This window comes from Mobula hypostoma, chromosome 7 (genome assembly GCF_963921235.1).
Source record: "Mobula hypostoma chromosome 7, sMobHyp1.1, whole genome shotgun sequence".
Classification (NCBI taxonomy): Eukaryota; Metazoa; Chordata; class Chondrichthyes; order Myliobatiformes; family Myliobatidae; genus Mobula; species Mobula hypostoma.
The window spans coordinates 33,845,054-33,866,196 of NC_086103.1; the positions used below are offsets into that span (position 1 = coordinate 33,845,054).

The 21,143-nt window shown below is 39.3% G+C and overlaps 1 protein-coding gene across 1 annotated transcript in view; it reads left to right on the forward strand.

Annotated features, from left to right (window-relative positions):
• Window positions 1–17,917, forward strand: part of LOC134348881 (phospholipid-transporting ATPase VB-like) — a 327,217-nt gene extending 309,300 nt beyond the window's left edge. Inside the window, exons 17-24 of the mRNA XM_063052666.1 lie at window positions 4,661–4,976; window positions 7,032–7,108; window positions 9,867–9,992; window positions 11,622–11,822; window positions 12,588–12,668; window positions 12,761–12,865; window positions 15,946–16,133; window positions 17,005–17,917. Coding sequence (XP_062908736.1) covers window positions 4,661–4,976; window positions 7,032–7,108; window positions 9,867–9,992; window positions 11,622–11,822; window positions 12,588–12,668; window positions 12,761–12,865; window positions 15,946–16,133; window positions 17,005–17,284 — 1,374 coding nt within the window. The 3' untranslated portion in view covers window positions 17,285–17,917. The remainder of the gene's footprint in view (window positions 1–4,660; window positions 4,977–7,031; window positions 7,109–9,866; window positions 9,993–11,621; window positions 11,823–12,587; window positions 12,669–12,760; window positions 12,866–15,945; window positions 16,134–17,004) is intronic.
• The last annotated feature ends 3,226 nt before the right edge of the window (window positions 17,918–21,143 follow it).

A 21,143-nucleotide genomic window follows, 5' to 3' on the forward strand; every position in this document is an offset into this window, starting at 1 on the left:
CCCCTTCTAAGGCAAATGTTCAGCCCAATTCCACCTGGCAGGAATAATGCATTCTGTTATATGACTTAGCAAGCTGAATCAAATGAGAACAGCCAGATCTTTGGGCCATTAAAATCATCTTTAAAACAAATATGTTGTGGCAGATTACTAGAAAGATGGAATTGGCAATCAGTAGATTTTTTTATATAAACAAAGTCACTTCTAACCTACAAATCGTTGACATTTGCAAATGAGTGTATGACATTTCTATAACCTTTCCTTTCCACTCTCTATCACAGAATAATTTGTGGCTCTTGTTTTTTTTATAAATGTCAAACTAAAGGGGGGAATGTACTTTGCAGCTCAAACTTTAAATATTGTTAGTTGTTTATGCATTGCTTTCAGAAGATGAATTGGACTTGGAAATACATTTTGTGCTTGTATGATGAGGAACTTTAAAAACGGCAAGGCTTTTAAATAAAGGAAGTTCTTTTTGTTGTTAGTTTTTTTAAAATCAGTATTAGTATTTGTACTTTCTTGCATCTTCATATTTAATCCATTTGCTGTACTGTACTAAGCCAATGAGACCAAGGAGCAATCTTGGCATTCTTCAAAAGTATTTCTGAGTATTTGTGTTTGGGTCTGAGATAATATTAGGCAGGTTGTTTCACAGGCAGCCAATTACAGGCTGAAATACTTGCAGAATTATAACATTGTCGTAGCAGAGAAGCTCTTTCAGCCTATCAAGATTAATCCCATCAGGCCAATTCTCTTACCCTTCCTTTACAGCCCTAAAATTAGTTATCTTGCAAATGTCTATTGAATTTCCTTTTGAAGGTGCTGATAGGTCGTTGAGCCAAAATCCTAGCTGTGATTCTGAAGATTGGTGCTTCAGACTCGTCATGCCTTTAGCAAAGGTGTTTCAGCACAACTAAAACATGATTATTTACTTAATAATGAGGAAAATTAACCAAATAGGCCCTGCCTCTCAAAGAAAGGTGCAACAAACCTACCAAAATTCCACCCAATCAGTCCACACATGACGAGAAATGTGAAGAAGGGAGTTTAATAGCAGAGTTTTCATGCATACAAAATTATGAAATGAGGCTAGATCTGGCCAAGGTAACACTGATGTCAGGGAGCTGGGAAAGAGGCAGGGTCTTAAAGGTAGTAAAATCCAGTTTACTACCAGCTTTCAGATTAGGAAGATCAAGCAGATGAATGCAAGACTTGAGAAATAGTGCAGGAGGAAGGCAGAAAGACTCTAGCTTCCTGAAGAAAAGGGACAATTTTTGAGGGAAATTGAACCTCTAAACAAAAAGGGGATGCACATTGACAGGAGGGATTAAGCTAGTTTAGTGAGGATGGCAGGCTAACAGTAGAATCGAAAGAGAGAAAGGTTAAGCTGCCAGCACAAGGTAGAGATTCAGGTGAGGGAGTATTCAGGATGGAAAAGGCAAATGCACAGAGCAATGAGAGCCGGCGTGCATCAAGAGGGGCAGAGGGTACAAGCAAAAAACTATACCAGTAAATACAGACAGAGTCAGAAAAGATTTACTTGTGTTAGTCAGAGATAGAGCATGGTAACAGGCCCTTCCGACCCAATGAGCCCGTGCCATGTAATTATGTGCCTGCCTCCGATTAACCTGCTAACCAGTACATCTTTAGAATGTGGGAGGAAACCAGGGAACCCAGAGGAAAACCACATGGTGACAGGAGTATGTGTAAAAACTCCTCACACACAGCAGTGGGAATTGAACGCAGAATGCTGGTGCTGAAATAGTGTTATACCATTACATTTATAAAAATAAAATATGAAGGGACGGGGTGGAGAAAAGCAAAATTAAATGGGGAAGATTGGGTCTGCCAAAGATTTTACTGGGGTCAGCAAAAATAGAAATGATGTCAATGAGTTTAACGTGCACATGACATGCACAACATATCATTTGGAGGAGTGAAAATAGAAACTTTTCAGTGATGCTGAGGCATTTTAGAAGTATTAATAAATATTTTTCAACCATCTTTACAAGGAAAGGTGGTATCTCTAAATTAATAGCATTAGATGAGACAGCTGAATTAATAAATGTATACAATTCTGGGCTTTCATCAGTAGAGACAGAGTATAAAAGCAGTGAAATCGTGCTGCTTCTTTATAAAACACAGAACTGGCCTCAGCTTAAATATTGTGTTCAATTCTGGTCACCTCAGGCAGGAGGTATAAGCATTGGAAAGGTTCAGAAAATAGATAACGAGAATGGCTCCTGATTTGAGGATTACAATTATTAGGAAATATTAGACTGTTTTCTTTGGAGAATAGAGGCCTAAGGGGGATATATTATTGGATAATAAAATGAAGAAGGGTCTGGACAAAGTGGATGATAGGAGGTTGTGCATCGGTTGAGGGGCCAAGGACTGAAGATCACATCAACAAAATACAGGGAGGAGAATTATTGGTGGCATGAAGGTTCTTTTTACCACGGTGTGTTGTTGGAATTTGGAATGGACTGCCTGTAGATGTGTCAGAGTCAGTCCCATTGTGGCCAAGAACGCAGCTGGCTAAGGACATGATGAGGAAAATTCTGCAAGGATTTTCAAAGTACATTTATTATCTAAGTATTTATACAGAATACAACTCTGAGATTTTTCCTCCTGCAGGCAGCCATGAAACAAAGGAACACCATGGATCCCATTCAAAAAAACATTAAAAAGCTCAGCACAGGAAAAAAGAACAAATTGCACAAATGGCTGAAAGCAGACATACGAGACGTAGAATATCAGGCAACAAACCAGGAGTCCAGTAGTATTCAGTTTAGTTCAGTTCAGCTCTGTGCCACTAGCCCACTGCAGGCCGCAGGGCTGTTCTCCACCAAAGTGCCCCAGTCCGCTTCAATTACCTCGATCAAACCAATCAAGAGCAGCAAAAGAAATGAGTAATCAGAACATGCAACATGAATCTCAAAGTCCCCTAAAACGAGTCCATGGCCTCTGATCCATCCTTGCAATGTGGATTCTAAGACACCTGCACTTTCCTCCGCCAACAGCTAGCAAGATGGAGAGGAAGACCAACCAAACGCAGGCAGATGGAGCCGAACGCCCGCCAGTCGATCGGGTGAACACAGTGAAGTCGAGCACGGACTTGTGCCCCATCTCCAGGCCTCCAGGCCACCCGCCCCACTCCGAACCTCACCAAACTCCCTCAGAGACAGCAAAATGCCAGATCACTCAATCGGAAACAACGCACACGCAATGCTGGAGGAACTCAGCAGGCCAAGCAGCAATATGGCAAAAAGTACCGTCGATGTTTTGGGCCAAAGCCCTGCAGCAGGACTGGAGAAAAAAAGTTGAGGAGGAGATCTAAAAGGTGGGGGAAGGGGAGAAATAAACACCCCGTGATAGGTGAAACCTGGAGGGGGAGAGATGAGGTAAACAGCTGGTAAATCACAGTTTGCAATTACACACAGCTGAGTAATACAATCATACTTGAAGTAGTAAAAGAAGTAGTTTTGTGAATTTTCTGCAGGAGAAAGGACTGGGATCGGAACTAGTGAATTACTTTGGTAGAATACTGGACACAATGAGATAAAAGGCTTTTATTCTTGCTGTGACTATCCTATGATTCTATGATGTCGGCCCTTAACTGCTTCTTGGTGGGTGGTGGTGGTGTGTCATCTTTTTAAATCACTGCAATGCAGTGGTGCTTGGTTAACTTTCAATATTTAAACACAGTAGTGACACAGGAATTGCAATATATTTTGAAGTCGGGGTAGTATGTGAGTTTCAAAAGGACTTGCAGATAAAAGCTTCACCATGTGCCTGCTGTCTGTCTTTCTAGCTGGTAGAGATTGCTGGTGTATGATGAGGATATCTTGACAAGTTGCAGCAATGCATTTTGTAGGCATTGCAGCCATGGTTAAAGATGGCAGAGGGAGTGAATATTTGGTGTGTAGGATTGGGTGGTGATCATCTGGGCTATTTTTCCTGAATGGTGTCATGCTCCTTGAATGCTCATGATATTTTCAGACACTGGAGAATCGGTCAATTGCTCTGTCCTTGCTATCCACTCCTGGGCATGCTCATGTTTTTCCAGTCAGAATTTTTTGTGACATGTCCAGTTACATTTTAGGCCCAAAATGGGATCAATGAGGTGTTGGCCAAGGGCTGGATAGGATGATCTAAAGAGGACAACTTAGTATGTCAGAGGTAGATTTTTTTTTCCCCTCACGATGGAGTTGATTATTGCCCATTGTTAATGTGGTGAAGTTTTACTTGGCATTTATTGGCCTATGTCTAAATGTTGTCTTGGTCTAGCTATATGTATGCTCTGATTGTGTTTTTTAATCAGAAGAATTCCAATGGAAGTGAACATTGCCCAAATATTGAGGAATTATTGGACATGAATTTGTCATTCCTTCTATCTCTAATAGGAGTTTGGATTTCACAATTTTTATGTCTAGGACCTGCAGTTTTACACCTTTATTGGAATTATGAGTCACGTATTTCACAGATATATTATCAAAGCTTTTACCACTCTTAAAATTCGCTCAGTGTGGTTTAAGGTGAGAAATGACTGTTCTGCTCTGAAATAACTTGAACTACAATAAATGATCCTTGGCAATAACTTACTAAATAATTATTCTATTTTCTAAATGGTAATTATTTTTAATCTGCTGTTATTTAACAGGAAACCTGTGAATCTTCCTTGGATTGCTTCTTAGATGAAGTGCAAAAGTACAATGGAATAAATTGTACTACTTCCAAATTAACTGTGAATATTGCACCCATGTCCGCAACACACAACCCTACAGCCAAACCGAGTTTTGGGTTGGTAATTGATGGGCAGACTTTGAATATGATTTTCCAAGGAAATCTGCAGAAGAAGTTTCTGGATCTGGCAAAGTGTTGCCAATCTGTGATATGCTGTCGTTCCACACCACGGCAGAAAAGCATGGTAGTCGAACTAGTTCGAGATCATCTGAATGCCATGACATTAGCAATAGGTATGTATCTCTCTGTTATTTTTCAAGTAAGTGGAAAAGTATTTCTTACTCCTAGTATTTGAGAATTCTTTAATATGAACAGAATGATAGAATTACACAGCACAGCCAAGCCTTGTAAGCATCGAAGTTATATTAGTCTCTACCACTTCCTATAGGCCAATGATCTTGACTTCAGTTATACAGCTGTTACTGGAAGAAATTCTGAGGGACAAGATGTACCATCACTTGGAAAGTCAAGGCCAGGTCAGGAATAATTGGCAGGGTTTTGTGCATAGGAGATAATGTCTGATGAATCATTTGGAATTTTTCACCAAGGTAACTAAGGGACAAGACGAAGGTAGGGTAGTGGCTGTTGGCAATATTGACTTTAGTAAGTTCAAATTTCAAATGCTTTTAACAAGGTCCTGCATGGCAGGCTAACCTGAAAGATTAGTTTGCATGGGATTCAGGGTGAGTGAGCAAGCTGAAATCAAAGGGCCTTATTGATGGGCAGCAAAAGTGATAGTTGGAGGTCAATTCTCCAACTGGAGGCCTGTGACTAGTGGGATGCTGCAGTGGTCAATATTGGGCCCTCTGTTATTCATTATTTATGTAAATGATTTGGATATGAGTATACATAGCAAGATTAGCAATTTTGATGATGAAACTAAATTTAGAGAGTCTTGTTGATAGGAAGTAGGTTACAGTGAACTGCAAAGAAATCTTGATCAATCAGGGAGTTGGGCTGAGGAATGGCAAATGAATTCTAACTTAGTTAAGTTTAAAATGATTCATTTTGAACGGTCCAACTAGTGTAAGACTTGTACTATGAAGGGCAAGTCACAGATAAGTGTTGCGGAACAGAGAGACCTAAGAGTGCGAGTTCACACTTTGTTGAAAATGGCCACATAAGTAGACAGGGTGGTGAAGGAGATGTTTAGCATACTGGTCTTCATCCATCAGGATAATGAACTTAGGAGTAGGCGCATTGGTGAGGCTGCACTTGGATTATTGCGTACAGTTTTGGTCACCCAGTTATGAGGAAGACATTGGCAAGCTGGAGAGGGTGCAGCAGAGATTTGCGAGGATGCTGCCTGACTAGAAGGTTTGATCTATAGAGGGAGGCTGGCTATGCTAGATTTTTACACCCTGGAATGCAGCAGAAAGAGAGGAACCTCATAGAAGTTTATAAAATCATAAAGCAGATGGATAAGTTGGATAGTAAGTCTATTGCCCCAGATTTGAGAAGTTAAGACTGAAGGGCACAGATACAAGATAAGAGGGGAGAATTTTAAGAGCAATCTGGATAACACCGTTATACAGAGGGCTCAAATTTCAAAGTAAGTGTATTATCAAAGTGCATATTTGTCACTATATACAATCCAGAGATTCATTTTCTTGGGGGCATACTCAACAAACCCAACAACCATAATAGAATCAATAAAAGACTGCACCAACAGTATGGATTACCAAGCCTGCAGTATCTGCGCAGTTTGTTGTCTTTTGCATGCTAGTTATTATCTGCAAAGTTTTGGGGACGCTGAGAGTGTCTCTGCTCAAATTCTGTTACACGTCAGTAGATTTTGTTTTTGCAGGTTTGTCCACATTAAGATCAAACTGTTTCCTTGTGAAGTATGCACACATTCTCTGTAAAGACTCAAATGGCTCCTGAATAGATTTCTACCTGTGAAATGACATATTGTCGTACAAAAGATACATTTTGGAACACCGTAATGAATGATAACTTGCCTCAATTGTCTTTAGGAATTGTAGATTATGTCCCCGTATTTTCTAATCATTCTGGACTGGTTTCTGAGGAGCATTTTTTCATGGTCTTCCCAAGAGACTCCATGGGTTGGAGATATTAGAACCATGATGCTTAATTTTCTGAAGCTCATTGGAATATTTCATGGGCCTGGGATCTCTTTGTCCAGCATTTTTGTACTTGCATACTAATGTCATTTTGTCATACAGAGTTGATTTATATTTGAATAAGATGCAGTGCAAGAGCAAGCTATTGATCATTCCATACTATTCATTGAAGGATGTATTAAGTTGATGTACTTTATTGTCTAGGCGATGGAGCCAATGATGTCAGTATGATCCAAGCTGCTAACGTAGGCATTGGGATTACTGGTCAAGAAGGAATGCAGGTACAGTACTCTTTGAAATTTAGCAGGAAAAGAATAAATCATGCTGCCAAAATATCCAATAAATCATGGTCAGAATGTTCATTCTCCTCTTTCATTATATGGTACTATATATTTGTATTCATGCTGAGATTTCCTTTAATAACATTTGAATACTCTGTACAGTACTGACAAGGTTGAATTGTGTTTACCAGCTTGTGAAAATGATATGGGGGCACAAGAAGAGGGTGCAAACATGACTTAAGAGGAAGATGCCAGAAATGTGTAATAATGTCAGTGCAGAATGGATGAACAGACTGGATAACGGCAGTCTGTTCTGAATCAAGACCAATATAGATCTTTTAACATTAGAAGAAGTTCTATTAAGGTTGACACAGTGAAATGAGAGTAACTATCCTGAATACTAGGGAAGGATATGATTGTGTATGACATGAAGGAGCATTGATTAAACTGAAATATATGGGAATGAGGGGGAAACCTTACATAGATTCAAATCATAGATGATCACAATAGAAGACATTGTAGTGGAGGTTAGAGTAAAGTCATCTCAGCACAGAATAACATTGCAGAAATTCCCTAGGATAGTGCTCAAGGTCTAACCATTTTCAGTTGCTTCATCAATTATAGGCTCAAAAATATAGGTGTTTGGCTTATGATTGCAGAAAGTCTAGGGCAATTTGTGGTGGCTCAGATAATGAAGCAATCTTCAACCAAATGCAGCAAGACCTGACATTAGTCCAGGTCTCGGCTGATAGTAGCAAGTAATATTTGTTCCACACAAGTGCCAACAAGAGAATATTCAGCTATCCATTATTTAATCCCCAGCTATCAGTATCCTAAGGGATACCATTGACCAGAAACTGTATTGGAGTAGTCAATTAGCTACACAATATGTCTATAAGAGTAGGTCAGAGGCTAGGACACCTGGGGTAAGTAACTCACCCCCTAACTCCCCAAAGCCAATCCATGATCTATCAGCCTCAAGCAGTATGAAGGGATACTGGGATAAGTGCAGCCTCAACAACACAAGGGACCATTGATAGGTATCCTATCTGCAACCATTCACTCACATCACCTCTGACAACAGTAGCAGCAGTTTGGTACCATGAAGTATTGGATAAACTCACCAAGACTACTTAGACAGCTTCTTCCTAACCAGCAACTCTACCAGTTAGAAGGACAAGGTAGCAAAAACATGAGGACACCTCCAGGGTATATCCCTCCAAGCATACGTCATTCTGATTTGGAAAGATATTGCTGTTCCTTCACCACCGCTGGGTCAAAATCCTGGTACTCCCTCCCTAGTAGCATTGTCGATATATTCAGTGGTTCAAGAAATGTGCTCAGTGTCACCTTCTCAGGGCCAATTAGAGATGGCAATAACTGTGGATCCAGCTGTGAAGCCCACACCCCTTGACTGAATCAAAAAGAAGAACATCCAATGATGATGGGCCCAGTTTTTCTCTTACATTTCGAATGAAAAAACTGGCCTACATATTGTTTAGTGTTGGAGAAAAGGGAGTAAACTAAGCAGTGAATACCTACAAAATGCTGGAGGAATTCAGCAGGTCAGGCAGTATCTATGGGAAGGAATAAATAGCTGAATTTTCAGGCCAAGACCCTTCATCAGGTCTGGAAATGAAGCGGGAGGAAGCCAGGATAAGAAGGAGTACAAGCAAGAAGGTGATAGGTGAAGCCAGGTGGCTGGAGAAGGAGAGATGAAGTGAGAAGCGAGGAGGGGATAGGTGAAAAAACCAGGGGAAGAAGAAAGAATATGACAGGAGAGGAGAGTGGACCTTGGGAGAAAGGGAACGAGGAGGGGAACCAGGGAGAGGTGTTATGCAAGTGAGAAGAAAAGAGCTAAGAAGGGAACTAATGCAGGAAATGGAAGAGGAGGGAAAGGAAAGAAAAATTACCGGAAGTTTGAGAAATCGATATTTATGTCTTCAAGTTGGAGGCTACCCAGACGGAATATGCTCCTCCAATATGAGAGTGACCTCATCATGGCAGTCGAGGAGGCCATGAATCAGCTTGTCAGAATGGGAGTCCAGTCAGTAGATGACTGCTGTTGCCTCAACTGGAAGGACTGTTTGAGGCCCTGAATGGAAGTGAAGAAGAGGGAGGTGATTGGGCAGGTGTAGCACTTCATCTGCTTGCCAGTGGGGAGGGAAGAATGGACAAAGGAACAATGGAGAGGGCGAACCCTGAAGAAAACGGAGAGTGGCGGTGAGGTAAAGGTCTGTTTGGTGATAGGATCCTGTTGAAGATGGCAGAAGTCGCAGCCTCCTCTACGTTGGTGAGACCCAGCATACTATAGATTGAGGAGCTGCTTTATTGAGCACGTTCATTCCATCTGCAGAAGCAGGATTTCCCAGAGGCCAATCATTTTAGCTCCAATCTCCACACTTAATCTGGGCTAAAATGTTAACTGTTTATTTCTGCCTGAATTGCTAAGTATCTACAGCATTTTGTATGTGTTACTCTCGATTTCCAGCATCCGCAGCATCTCTTTTGTTCATAACTAAGCAGCGAATTCAGAATTTACTCAGAGGTTACTCAGAATGTGAATGTACTTCCACTGACTAGCTGGTGCAAATTTTAAAGTGAGTTTGTATTAGTATAGAATAGAAGATCGTCACACAGACGGGACATAGAACTGAGGCAAACAGTCTGGTAGAACAGAGAGTTCTGATTATGTGTTTGATCCATGCAATGTTTAATAAATTTGAAGTTTTCTCATACATATTTTTTGTGTTTACAGGCTGTGATGGCCAGTGATTTTGCAATTTCTCATTTTAAATATCTTAAAAAACTGCTGTTGGTACATGGTCACTGGTGTTACACACGCTTGGCAAATATGATCAGTTACTACTTTTACAAGAATGTGGTAAGCGGACAAATTTGGCTTTTGGCTAGTCAGGTGGCATGCTTATCATAGCCATTCTGATATCACCACGATTTTCTCCTAATATTGTTAAGCTCTTTACTTAATAAACCAAATTCTTTGTTTCTTCTTTCCATTTTCATCTAAACTGTCCTGGTAGGTTCAAATTCTAAAATATGTAGGTGCAACTACAAACCAGGTACTTATCAGTTATGAATATATGCAAATGACTACCAAAAGGTGGAGTAAATGGAAACCAAATGGCAAATCAAGCTTTGCACTAATACTTTGCAAAATGATTTTAGTACATCTCAGCTACTATTTTTAGACCACAGTCAGTATTAGTACAGATCCTACAATTTCTTAAGTACTTCAAAGGCCATTTTTTATTTACCAAATTTACCCAAGTCTGTTTTCTGTGATGAAAATCATTTTCCATCAAGGTCTCCTTAAACTGAAAGACAGCATTGCATTTGGCACAAGCAATAGTTCTACTGCAGTGAGCTATGATCGAGAAACCACAGCTGAACCAACCAGCTATGCAACAAAGTTTTGAAACAATTGTACAAATTAGAGGATAGTGTTTGCTTTAAAATGGGGAAATGATAGTTAAAGTGTTTTGAGGTTGGATTGAATCAAAATTATTTATGGACCTATCTTACAACATCTTGATATCCAATTGTTGCATCAAAGGTCAGATCAACCAACAAATGGACTGACAGTATTATGAGTAACTGCCTTTACTTTCCTTTATTTCTGGCTGTTAATTTGCCAAATTACCAGATTCTCTTGGTAACTGCTGAAATTCTGACTTATTCCTTGCCATCTAGTTAGGTCCTTGTCACATGCTGGCACATGTTCCAGCCTCATGTGGCAGCTTCCCATTCCAGCTGGGTTACTGAATGATAAAAGGTATCTAACTGATTGAGAGTTTGGATAATAACAGAGTCATCAATTCTGATGTTCTCAGATGTGGGAGAAGGAAGTCCAGAAGGGTGGGCCTGGAATGGAAGAGGAGTCCAGGTGTTGGCTGGGGCAGTTTGGCAGGGAGATCATTGGGAAGTAATAAGAAAGGAAAAGAATGCTTTCTATTGAAATCAGTGAATAGATAATTGTGTATTTTGAAGTGGTTATAGATGGCTGTAAGTTATATTTTTGTGTGTTTTAACATAACCCTCTTTAGATGTGGAAAATCCAAAGAAGGACACAGCTTAGAAATACAACCAAGTGTTTTCCTCTAAGGAAACCGATAAGACTAACTTTATGCCATCGGTGTTTGCTCCGTGGCTGGTTGCTGGTGGCTTTCACGCATCAGTGGTCAAGTGGTATGGAGAGTGCCAGCAGGACAGCCTGCTGAGCTCATTCATAAGCTGGCACAGCCCATTGATAACAATGAGTGGGGCATGTCATAGCTGCAGACTAGCTGCTTGTTACTTGTGGCATCAAGTTAGATGATTGTGCACAAAATTAAGCTATATTGGGAATGTTGCTCCCATTTACATAGGATGAATTTCAAGCTGTTTCTCATTTACCTAATATTTAGTTAATGACCAGTTTGCAACTCCAATAGTTTTGAGTGAGGCTCTTGAGAATAATTCAATTCTGAACCAGCTTTCTAATTCTTTTTCCTAGGCCTATGTGAATCTACTGTTCTGGTACCAGTTCTTTTGCGGCTTTAGTGGATCTTCTATGATTGACTATTGGCTGATGATTTTCTTCAACCTTCTATTCACCTCCCTCCCTCCGTTAACATGTGGAATACTGGACAAGGATGTCTCTGCAGAAATGCTTTTAGAGTTTCCTGAACTTTACAGATACAGTCAACAATCAGGGGTAAATATATATTAGAAATATTATCTTTTAATAATGCAAACAGTTACTGAATCTGGTTTTATTTTTTGCTTCTTAATACATTTGTGGTTTAATCTCTATGGAATTATTCTTTTAGTGGAAAATATTCAGAAAGAGAAGAAAGGAATATATTCTTTGCTAAAACACCTTTCACCACCTAAGGATTCCCAAAAGCCCTTCGACATCTGTGACACACTTTTGTTGTGCAGTTTCTGTTGTAACGTCAAAATCGCAACCATCAAATTATCCACTGTAAAGCCTTTTTAACGTGAATGGGATAATTGCATAGAATTGTCTTTTGGTGATTTTGATTCTGAGAGAACTATTGGTCATCATATAACCTGAGACTGTGGCCAAACCCTAAATTTCCATTTCACTTGAACAAAAGCACTGCCAGCAATTAGAAATGATGAAAAATCCTGCCATCTCTGAGTTGTAAAATGAAGAGGTGCATTAATTTTTCACTGAGAAAGAATACCCATAGAAGGATTCCTTCTGACCACTCTTGTACACATGTCAGCTTCCCTCAATGTTTTTTTCAAAGCGGTAATTTGGTACTTTGTGTATTTGAACATACTACACATGTTCATGGCTAATGATTAAACTGATGTACAAAACTGTGGTGTCTTGGGAAGAGTGATAATGGAGTCAAAGAAATAGGAAGAATGCCAGCATCTCACAAACATGCTTTTTTGTTCTTTGGTCACCAAACAGAACCCAACTAGAATTTACTGATGTCTTTTCCAGGCCTACAATAACTGCACTTTCTGGATCACTGTGCTGGATGCTTTTTATCAAAGTCTTGTTTGCTTTTTCATTCCGTACTTTGTAAGTACTAGTGCCATTCTATTCTGTACTGTTATCCTTGAACATGTTTATGCTTTCCATTTACTGGAAGCTATTCTTGTTTTTATTTCAAGACTTATCGAGATTCAAATACTGATGTCTTTACATTTGGCACGCCAATGAATACAGCGGCCTTCTTCACAATTCTAGCACATCTGGCAATTGAAACCAAAACCTGGGTAAGTCAGGATCTTAGAACAATAGAGCCAAGCAGACTGCAGTAAAATACAAGCTGAGCTTTCTGGTGAAAATCCTATGATCTTGTATAACAACACCAGTTAGAAATGGTAATATGGCAAGGTATGCTCAAGTAAGAAAGCTGAATGGAAGTTATAAAATTTTGTAGTGTTGACTCGCCTGCGCCATGATGGTGATAATATGGGCTTTTAGGAGTAATTTTCCATCTGTTAGCATTGTTACCTTTAATGAGGCAAAACAGTTCTGTCTGCCCCATTAACTCAGATAAATGAAAATGAAAACCAGTCTACTTTGACTGTTAACCATAAATGGATTTTGCCTTTGTAAGAAATAAATAAGATAAATGACATCGATCACTGTTAGTACTTTAAATAAAAAAGTGCATGCAGTATGATTTATACAGTATTGTCATGGTGTAACACATCGCCTTGAATAGTAAAAGAATGGCAAAACTACATGCAGTTGAGAAACAGCTTTGAAGGTGAGCTTTTGTTGTAACGTAGAATTCACAGCCAATACAGTGACCTCATGCTAAAATGAATATGACCGTGATCATATAATCTGTTTTGTATGAATATTGATTGAGAGAAAAATATTAGTCAGACTCTGGGTTAGTCAGTAATTAGCTCAATTTAATATTTCTTCTGGTGGTCCTGCACTTCCTGCAATATGAACCGTAACTTTTGTGCACAAATTTCTAGAGAGAGACTTGTAAGCTGGGGTAATAACAAGTTAGCCGCAGCTGATACCCAGAGTGCTTACCTCATGTTGAATCATCCAAGAAAAAATGCAGACTATTAGAAGTAGGGAATGAAGTCAGTCCTTCCCACTGGAAATAGGGTTATATGTTTTCTATTCAGAAAATTAACTAAGTTTCCATATAAAAGTTCAAAATGCAAAATAAATTTATTAACAAAATACATATGTGTCACCATATACTATCCTGTGATTCATTTTCTTGCAGGCATTCACAATCAAACAAAGAAATACGATAGAATCAATGAAAAACTACACACAAAAACTGACAACCAACCAATGTGCAAAAGAAGTCAAGCTGCACAAATCCAAAAAAAATCAAATAATAGTGATGAAACAAATAAATAATACCAAGGACATTAGTTGTAGGGTCTTTGAAAGTGAGTCCATACAGTTCAGAGTTGAGTTAATCAGATTAGAAAAGTGTACCTGCCTAAAAAGAGTTATTTATTTTTAAATAGTTTGCTTAATGTGATGCCATTTCAAAGATGCACAAAAATGTTGAAGTGAACAAATTGGCATTTATTAATTTTTCAGAATTAATGTGAACTACCTTCTTTTGGGTGTTCTGCTGATCACTGTCCTCTGGGTAGAATTAAGTAAGTACTCTGAGGTCCATTTCCTAAACTAACTGTGCTTCACAGAACACCTATCAAAAATCCCCCTGAAAACAACCTATCCATCATATGCTGGATGGAATTGGAGCACTCTGAATTTGCAGGTCACTCCAGGAATACAGTATTTCTTCTCTGAAGCTAATATTATTGTCAGACACCTATTTAGCAAAGACTCGTCAGTTGGTGGGTATTGTACCTGAAAAGCAGCAAATTCCAGATTAAGAGTACAGAGGGAACTTGAGCAAATCCATAGCTCTCTGAAAGTTGTACCACATGCAGAAAGGATGCTGAAGGTGGGGTACGGCATGCTTGCCTTTGTTGTTTAGGGTGTTGAGTCTAAAGTTGAGAAGATATGTTGCAACTGTATAAAGGTTTGGTGTGGATGCATTTGGTTCATCCTTTACAGGAAGGACATAGAGACTTTGGAGATGGTGCAGAAGAGGTACATCAGCATGTTGTCTGGATTGGAGAATATTAGCTATTATATGGGGTGTTGTGGGCATGTGGCCAAGTGGTTAAGGCATTGGACTAGCGACCTGAAGGTCGTGAGTTCGAGCCCCAGCCGAGGCAACGAGTTGTGTCCTTGAGCAAGGCACTTAATCACACATTGCTCTGCGACGACACCGGTGCCAAGTTGTATGGATCCTAATGCCCTTTCCTTGGACAACATTGGTGTTGTGGAGAGGGGAGACTTGCAGCATAGGCAACTGCTGGTCTTCCATACAACCTTGCCCAGGCCTGCCGCCCTTGAGAGTGAAGACTTTCCAGGTGCAGATCCATGGTCTTGCAAGACTAACGGATGCCTTTATATGGGATGTCGAGGCACTAGAGAAAGTTCAGAGAAGGACAACGAGACTCATTCCAGGTCTGCAGAGTATGAGCTATGAAAAAAGATGAAAGAATCTTTTTAGGCTAAGTAGACATAGAATGAGAGGGGACATGATAAGAAGTGTTCGAAATCATAAAGGACTATGTAAAGTGGATGCCAGATGCCACTTCAAAATTAATCCATCAATGAGGGCACAGAGCCATAGGTGGAGACTGGTTAAAGGGAGATTTCAGACTAACATCACAAAGCATTTCTTTAAAAGGTGACTTGTGGAAACATGAAGCAAACTACCTAGTTGTGTAGTTGAGTAACTTAGAGCCTTTCAAATCTAAACGTGACAGTTATTTAACCACTCTATGTGAATAGGAATTTGGTAAGCTTTGTTGGGCTGAATGACCTGTTTTTATTAAAAGCTTTCTAATGTTATAATGTTCTGTATTCCATTAGGCCTCTAAGATCAGCACCTGCTAGCTTCTCTTTGAAACCTTTAAGCATAATTGCATCCTGATGTCATACAAGGGTATTAAAATTGCATGTTATTCAGATTATTTTGGTAAGAGTCCAGAAGGATATCAGCAAGACACATTTCACTGAGTTTAAGACATGTTACTATTTATGCTCTACAACCAAACCAAACGCTCCCCCCGGCAACCCCGAAACCACTACCACATCATCAAAGCTTTAAAAATTGTAGTGTGCTGTCAGAGGCAGAGGGCCAGTGAGTTAGACCAGTCTGTCTACTTCCTTCACCATTACATCTGAAGAAAAGATTGCTATTCAGCAACATATATATGTTTGTTTGCCTGAAATATTAGGCTTAAGTAATTTATTCTTTATGATTTCATTCTTTTTTTAACAGACCTTCCTGCATTGGGTTTCCATGATTGGGAGCATTGTATTATACTTTGCAATTATACTTGTTTATAGTACCTTCTGTGTGACCTGCAACAGTCCGTCAAATCCTTACTGGATAATGCAACGTCAGATGACTGATCCACTCTTCCACCTCATCTGCCTTACCACACCAATCCTGGCTCTGTTACCAAGGTAAAATCCATCATTTTCATTTCAGAACAACTGAGAATAGCTTCAAAAGATTGAGAATAGTGTGGGTTAAAATAAGATGGGGATGGAATGGGAATAACCTAGGCTTCTTGTTTGTCATTAATATTTGTCAGTCTGTCTGTTAATGTATAGTTTTCCATAAAGTTCTATCATATTTCTTTCCCGTAACTGCCTGCAAGAAAATTTATCTCAAAATAGTAAATGGTAAAATATACATACTTTGATACTAAATTTATTTTGAACTTTGAAGTAATTTAGCAGGAATTGGGGAAGATGAAGAGTTGGTTCTGTCAGGGCCCCAGTGATAAGGGAGACTGCAAATGTGCAGGGAATGTGACACGAGGCAAAAGCAGTCAGAGCCTTATGGAAACTTCTCTTCCATAAACTACTGTAAAAATACATACCTGGTGATCTGTGTTGTTCTTATCTCCTAGTAACAGCTGAGTTTCTTGGGGCATGAGTTAAAAATAGATTCATAAAATTGGGAGCTCAAAAACTCCTTAACAAGTTTTTCTGATGATCAGCTTGCTGGAGATGGTTTGTCATCGTCCATGACATTACATCCATTAGATTGGAAATGGGAAAGTTTGAGGTGGTTTAGGGTGTGTTTTCATAATTTTGGTATTTTAACCTTCCATTCATTTTTTGAGGGTTACCATTACTTTTTAAATATCTCATGAGTTACTGGACCACTCATCATTCCATGGAATTGTACAGTTTTATATGAGCAAACTGAACATTGTAAAGTGTTTACATAAAGTTGATAAAATTGAACAAAACTCATTTTTGATGACTTTTATTTTAACATTGCATGCATTAGAAATGGTTTTCTTATCTTTGTTTATATCATCAGGTATTTCATTCGTAGTTTGCAAGGCACATTATCTTCATCTTGCCTTCTGAAAGTTCGCCAACTGGACAATTTGGACAAAGAGCAACAGGTCCAAGCCATAAGGGATTGGAAAGGCCTTAACATCTCAGGGAATGATGTGCCAAATTTAGCAGAGTTTACTGATCAACCAAGTGTGGAAAATGCCAACAAACTTTGTCCTATAATAAGTGATTCTGATTCGCAGATTGCATCTCCCCCAGTGGGAATAGTAGAAATACAAGGGTCCATCAATCGTGTCTGAAATTGTCCTCAGGACATATTAGGCCACAAAATGAATCCCTTTGAGGACTGCAGTAAATCTATCCAATTAGGAGCAGCTTCAGAAATGAATGGCCTTTTTCCTTATTCATTTCAAATGCTATAAACAATTCCTTCCCAGAAGCCATAAGGACAGTTTCCTGTAGGAAGTAAACTTTATGATAAATTGTACAGAAACAAAACTGCAGTGTGTTTGGAATGATTTAGAGCTTCGTCGTCGGCTATTCCTGTTAAGCAATTTGAAGAATTTAATTTTGGAAGAAACATTGGAAGAAGCTCTTGGAAGAAGCAAGAACATGGCTAATGTGTCATTTGTTTCTCATAGGAGAGACTGCCTTTCCTATCTTCTCGTGTAAATGAGACAATATGAGCTGTAATACCAAGCCATCTCTTTGTATTGAACTATTATTGTTTTAGATTTTCACAATAATCCTTTACTAAAAAAATCATAAATTTGTATGAACTTCTTAGCAACGAATTGAACTGTTTGTATTCGATTGAGTGTTTGGATCTAAATTTTATCATACGTTTATCATACGTTTTAACCAGAATCATTCAATTAGTTAATATTTTAAATGTGTGTATTTATTAAAGGTATAATGTTTACAGGTTTTAATAAAATGAGCTATTGAACAAGACTAATTTTTATGATGAAATACCTTGTTCCCCAAATGCTTTGTTCTATCTAATGAATTGTTCGGTGTACAGATTTGCTTCTGGTACCAATAACACAACGTTACGAGCTCCTTTCCAAGTTTTAAACAATTATTGATGACATCACTTGGAATTAGCACTGTCCAGCATGGACTCTGATCTAGTATTGATATCCTTTGCAAAGTATAATTTTTATTGTACATTATTTCTAAAATGATTACACATTTTTTTTAAATCAGACTTGCTAAAAATGAGTATAAAGCCAAAATGTGAAGATAACTGTAGTTATGATCCCAGAAATAAATTCAGAAATAAGTTTTTGGAAGGGTTAAATCCCCAAAATTAACTTGGAATTAATATTTCTTTCCCTCGTAGGTGTTCATGTCCTATCTTCCTTGCACCAATAGCTTTAATGCCATTTACGTCATCAGGATTAAACAAGCTTTACTTCTAACTCTGCTGGAGATAATGGGCAATAAGGGCTCTGATTCAATGCTTTAGGAGTTACTATAAGCTATTTCTAACTATCACTCCTCCCTGTCCTCATAAATATTGACACCTCAGGTGATCCACAAATATCTGTGATCTATTTCAGGGTTTCTGACAAGTTTATCCAGTTTTATACACTGTCTAGCAAAGCATGAGTACTCACAGAAAATTCAAAGACACCTTTGTATTGCCAGGGATATGAGCATGTATCAATGTATATAAATCTTACCAGATTACAAGTCCACCCTGAGTGTCAGTAACCCTCTCTGGCCACAGCTGAATTGAGGAGGATATTAGTTAGCGTAAACCACACACAAAACAACGGGGCCAGACAACATACCTAGTCAGGTGCTGAGGGATTGTGCAGCCCAGCTAACAGCCATTTTAATGGACATCTTTACTATCCTTTTGTAACAATCTACAGTCCCTGCAGTTTTCAGGATAGGCACCATGATTCCGGTGCCCAAGAGAGCGATGGCTTCTGACCTAAATAATTACCACACAGTAGCTCTGACTTCACCAGTCATGAAGTGTTTTCAATGGCTGGTAATGGATCATAAGAATTCCACCTTCCAGCTATATTGGACTCTTTCCAATATGTCAGGATGCTGGAGCAGGGATCCAATCACAGACCTAGTACTGCGCACACAGTGATATTAATTGAGTAACAAATCCCAAGATGCAAACCATGTCAGCGTCGAAGTTCAGACAGAGATCAAAACATCCAGTGAAATCCAAAAACCAGAATCAGGAAACAGGCAGAGTCGATATTCAGACAGACAGAGTACAGATACGAATGTTGGAAAGACTCAGGAAAATACATTGGCACCATCTGACAGCAAACAGATGAAAACACAGGACTGAAATACACTGAGCAATAAACAGAGAGGCAGATGATAGGTGGAGCACAATGAGATACAGGAGGCAGCAATACAGGTAATAATGAGAAACAGATGAGAAATGGAGTACTCAGTAATACAGGGGCTGGAGAAGAGCAGGAGTGGGGACAGGAGCACAGGGTGATACAAAACCACAGACTGACAGCTAAGGGGAAAGACACAAAAAGACAAAGTTCAACTGGAGGTACTGAGAATCACTCAAACCAGTCCACTGATGATGCCATAGCTTCAGCCCTTCACTTTGTCCGATCATACTTAGAAAATGATATCTCATACATCAAAATGTTGTTCATCAACTTCAGCTTGGTGTTTAACACGATCATCCCTTGGGCTATGAGTAAATTGTCCTCTATGGGACTCCATGCCCCTCTTTGTAATTTGATCTTAGACTTCTTGATAGAAAGACCCCAGTCAATCCAAATTGGCAGCAACATCTCAAGCTCCATCATGCTGAGCACTGTTCCACCCCCCACCCCCCACCCCCCACAAGGCTGTGTGCTCAGTCCGCAGCTAAACATGTTACTGACTTATGACTGCACTACCAGATCCAGCTCAACCCATATCATCACGTTCGTTGATGTTACAACAGTACTTGGCCTCTTCAGCAACGATGTCTCATCCGACCACAAGACCTTCCACATCTTTACGGTATCTTCTAAGAGATGCTTCCCCAGTCTTGACAGAAAATGATATGCCTTTTTTTTAAGTCAGGGCTTCTCCCTTGCCACTCTTCTCAAAATACCCTTTTTCTTCAAGGGCTTAGAGATTGTGGAGCAATGAACTTAGTTTCCAGTTACAGCCACTCACTTCTGCAGCTCACTCAGAGTGTCTGCTGGTGCCACAGTAACCTCTTACAAATGATCTTATTCTTCAGCGATTCACTTTAGAGGGATGGCCTGTCTGAGGCAGTGTGATTGTGGTTTCATAATTTTTCCACTTTTTCATGCTGGCATGCACTGAGCTCTGAGGCATGTTCAGTGTCTTTGACAAGGTCTCGTTACTGACGAAGGGTCTCGGCCTGAAACGTCGACTGTACCTCTTCCTAGAGATGCCGCCTGGCCTGCTGCGTTCACCAGCAACTTTGATGTGTGTTGCTTGAATTTCCAGCAGCTGCAGAATTCCTGTTGTTCTCATTACTTTCCCCAGGTTTGTGCTTTCTCCATTACCACTTATCTTGAATTAACTTTGTCTACGTTTTGGTTGGGGCTGTCGAGAATGTACTTCATCTGTTTTGCTTCCAGTCACTATTCCTTGACTTCAAGTACAAACTCCTCACCAGTATTGAGTTTGGCCCACTGTGATTGCTCTGTCATTTGTCGCCCTGATCACTGTGCCACCATTATTCATGAAGAAGTATATGATTATTTTACCCGATTGGCTTGACCTTTATGGAATTTTGGTCAAGCGATATATATCCATGCATCATGCATTTATTATAATCTTGGGTTATTAACAAATTTGGACAGTTTTCTCCTCAATAACTCTGAGGCATCAACTAATTATTTTCATTAGTTAGGAGCTGTTATTCAATATAACACATAATAGCACAATCCAAAGTTCCTGTTAATTAAGGTTCAACTGATGTATATTTTTGTACTTTTGCTTTAATTTTTTAATTTCCAAATCAAACCATTTAGTTCTAGGTTGATGATTCTACAGAACAATACTGTTTAAGGTAGACATGACATCACCACTAATGCACCTAAAGAAGTTACAAGACAACATTCCCAAACAAAATATATCTGTCAAAAGACCAAACGCTAGTGTAGGAACAACAGACTGCTCAAGAAAAGTGAAACC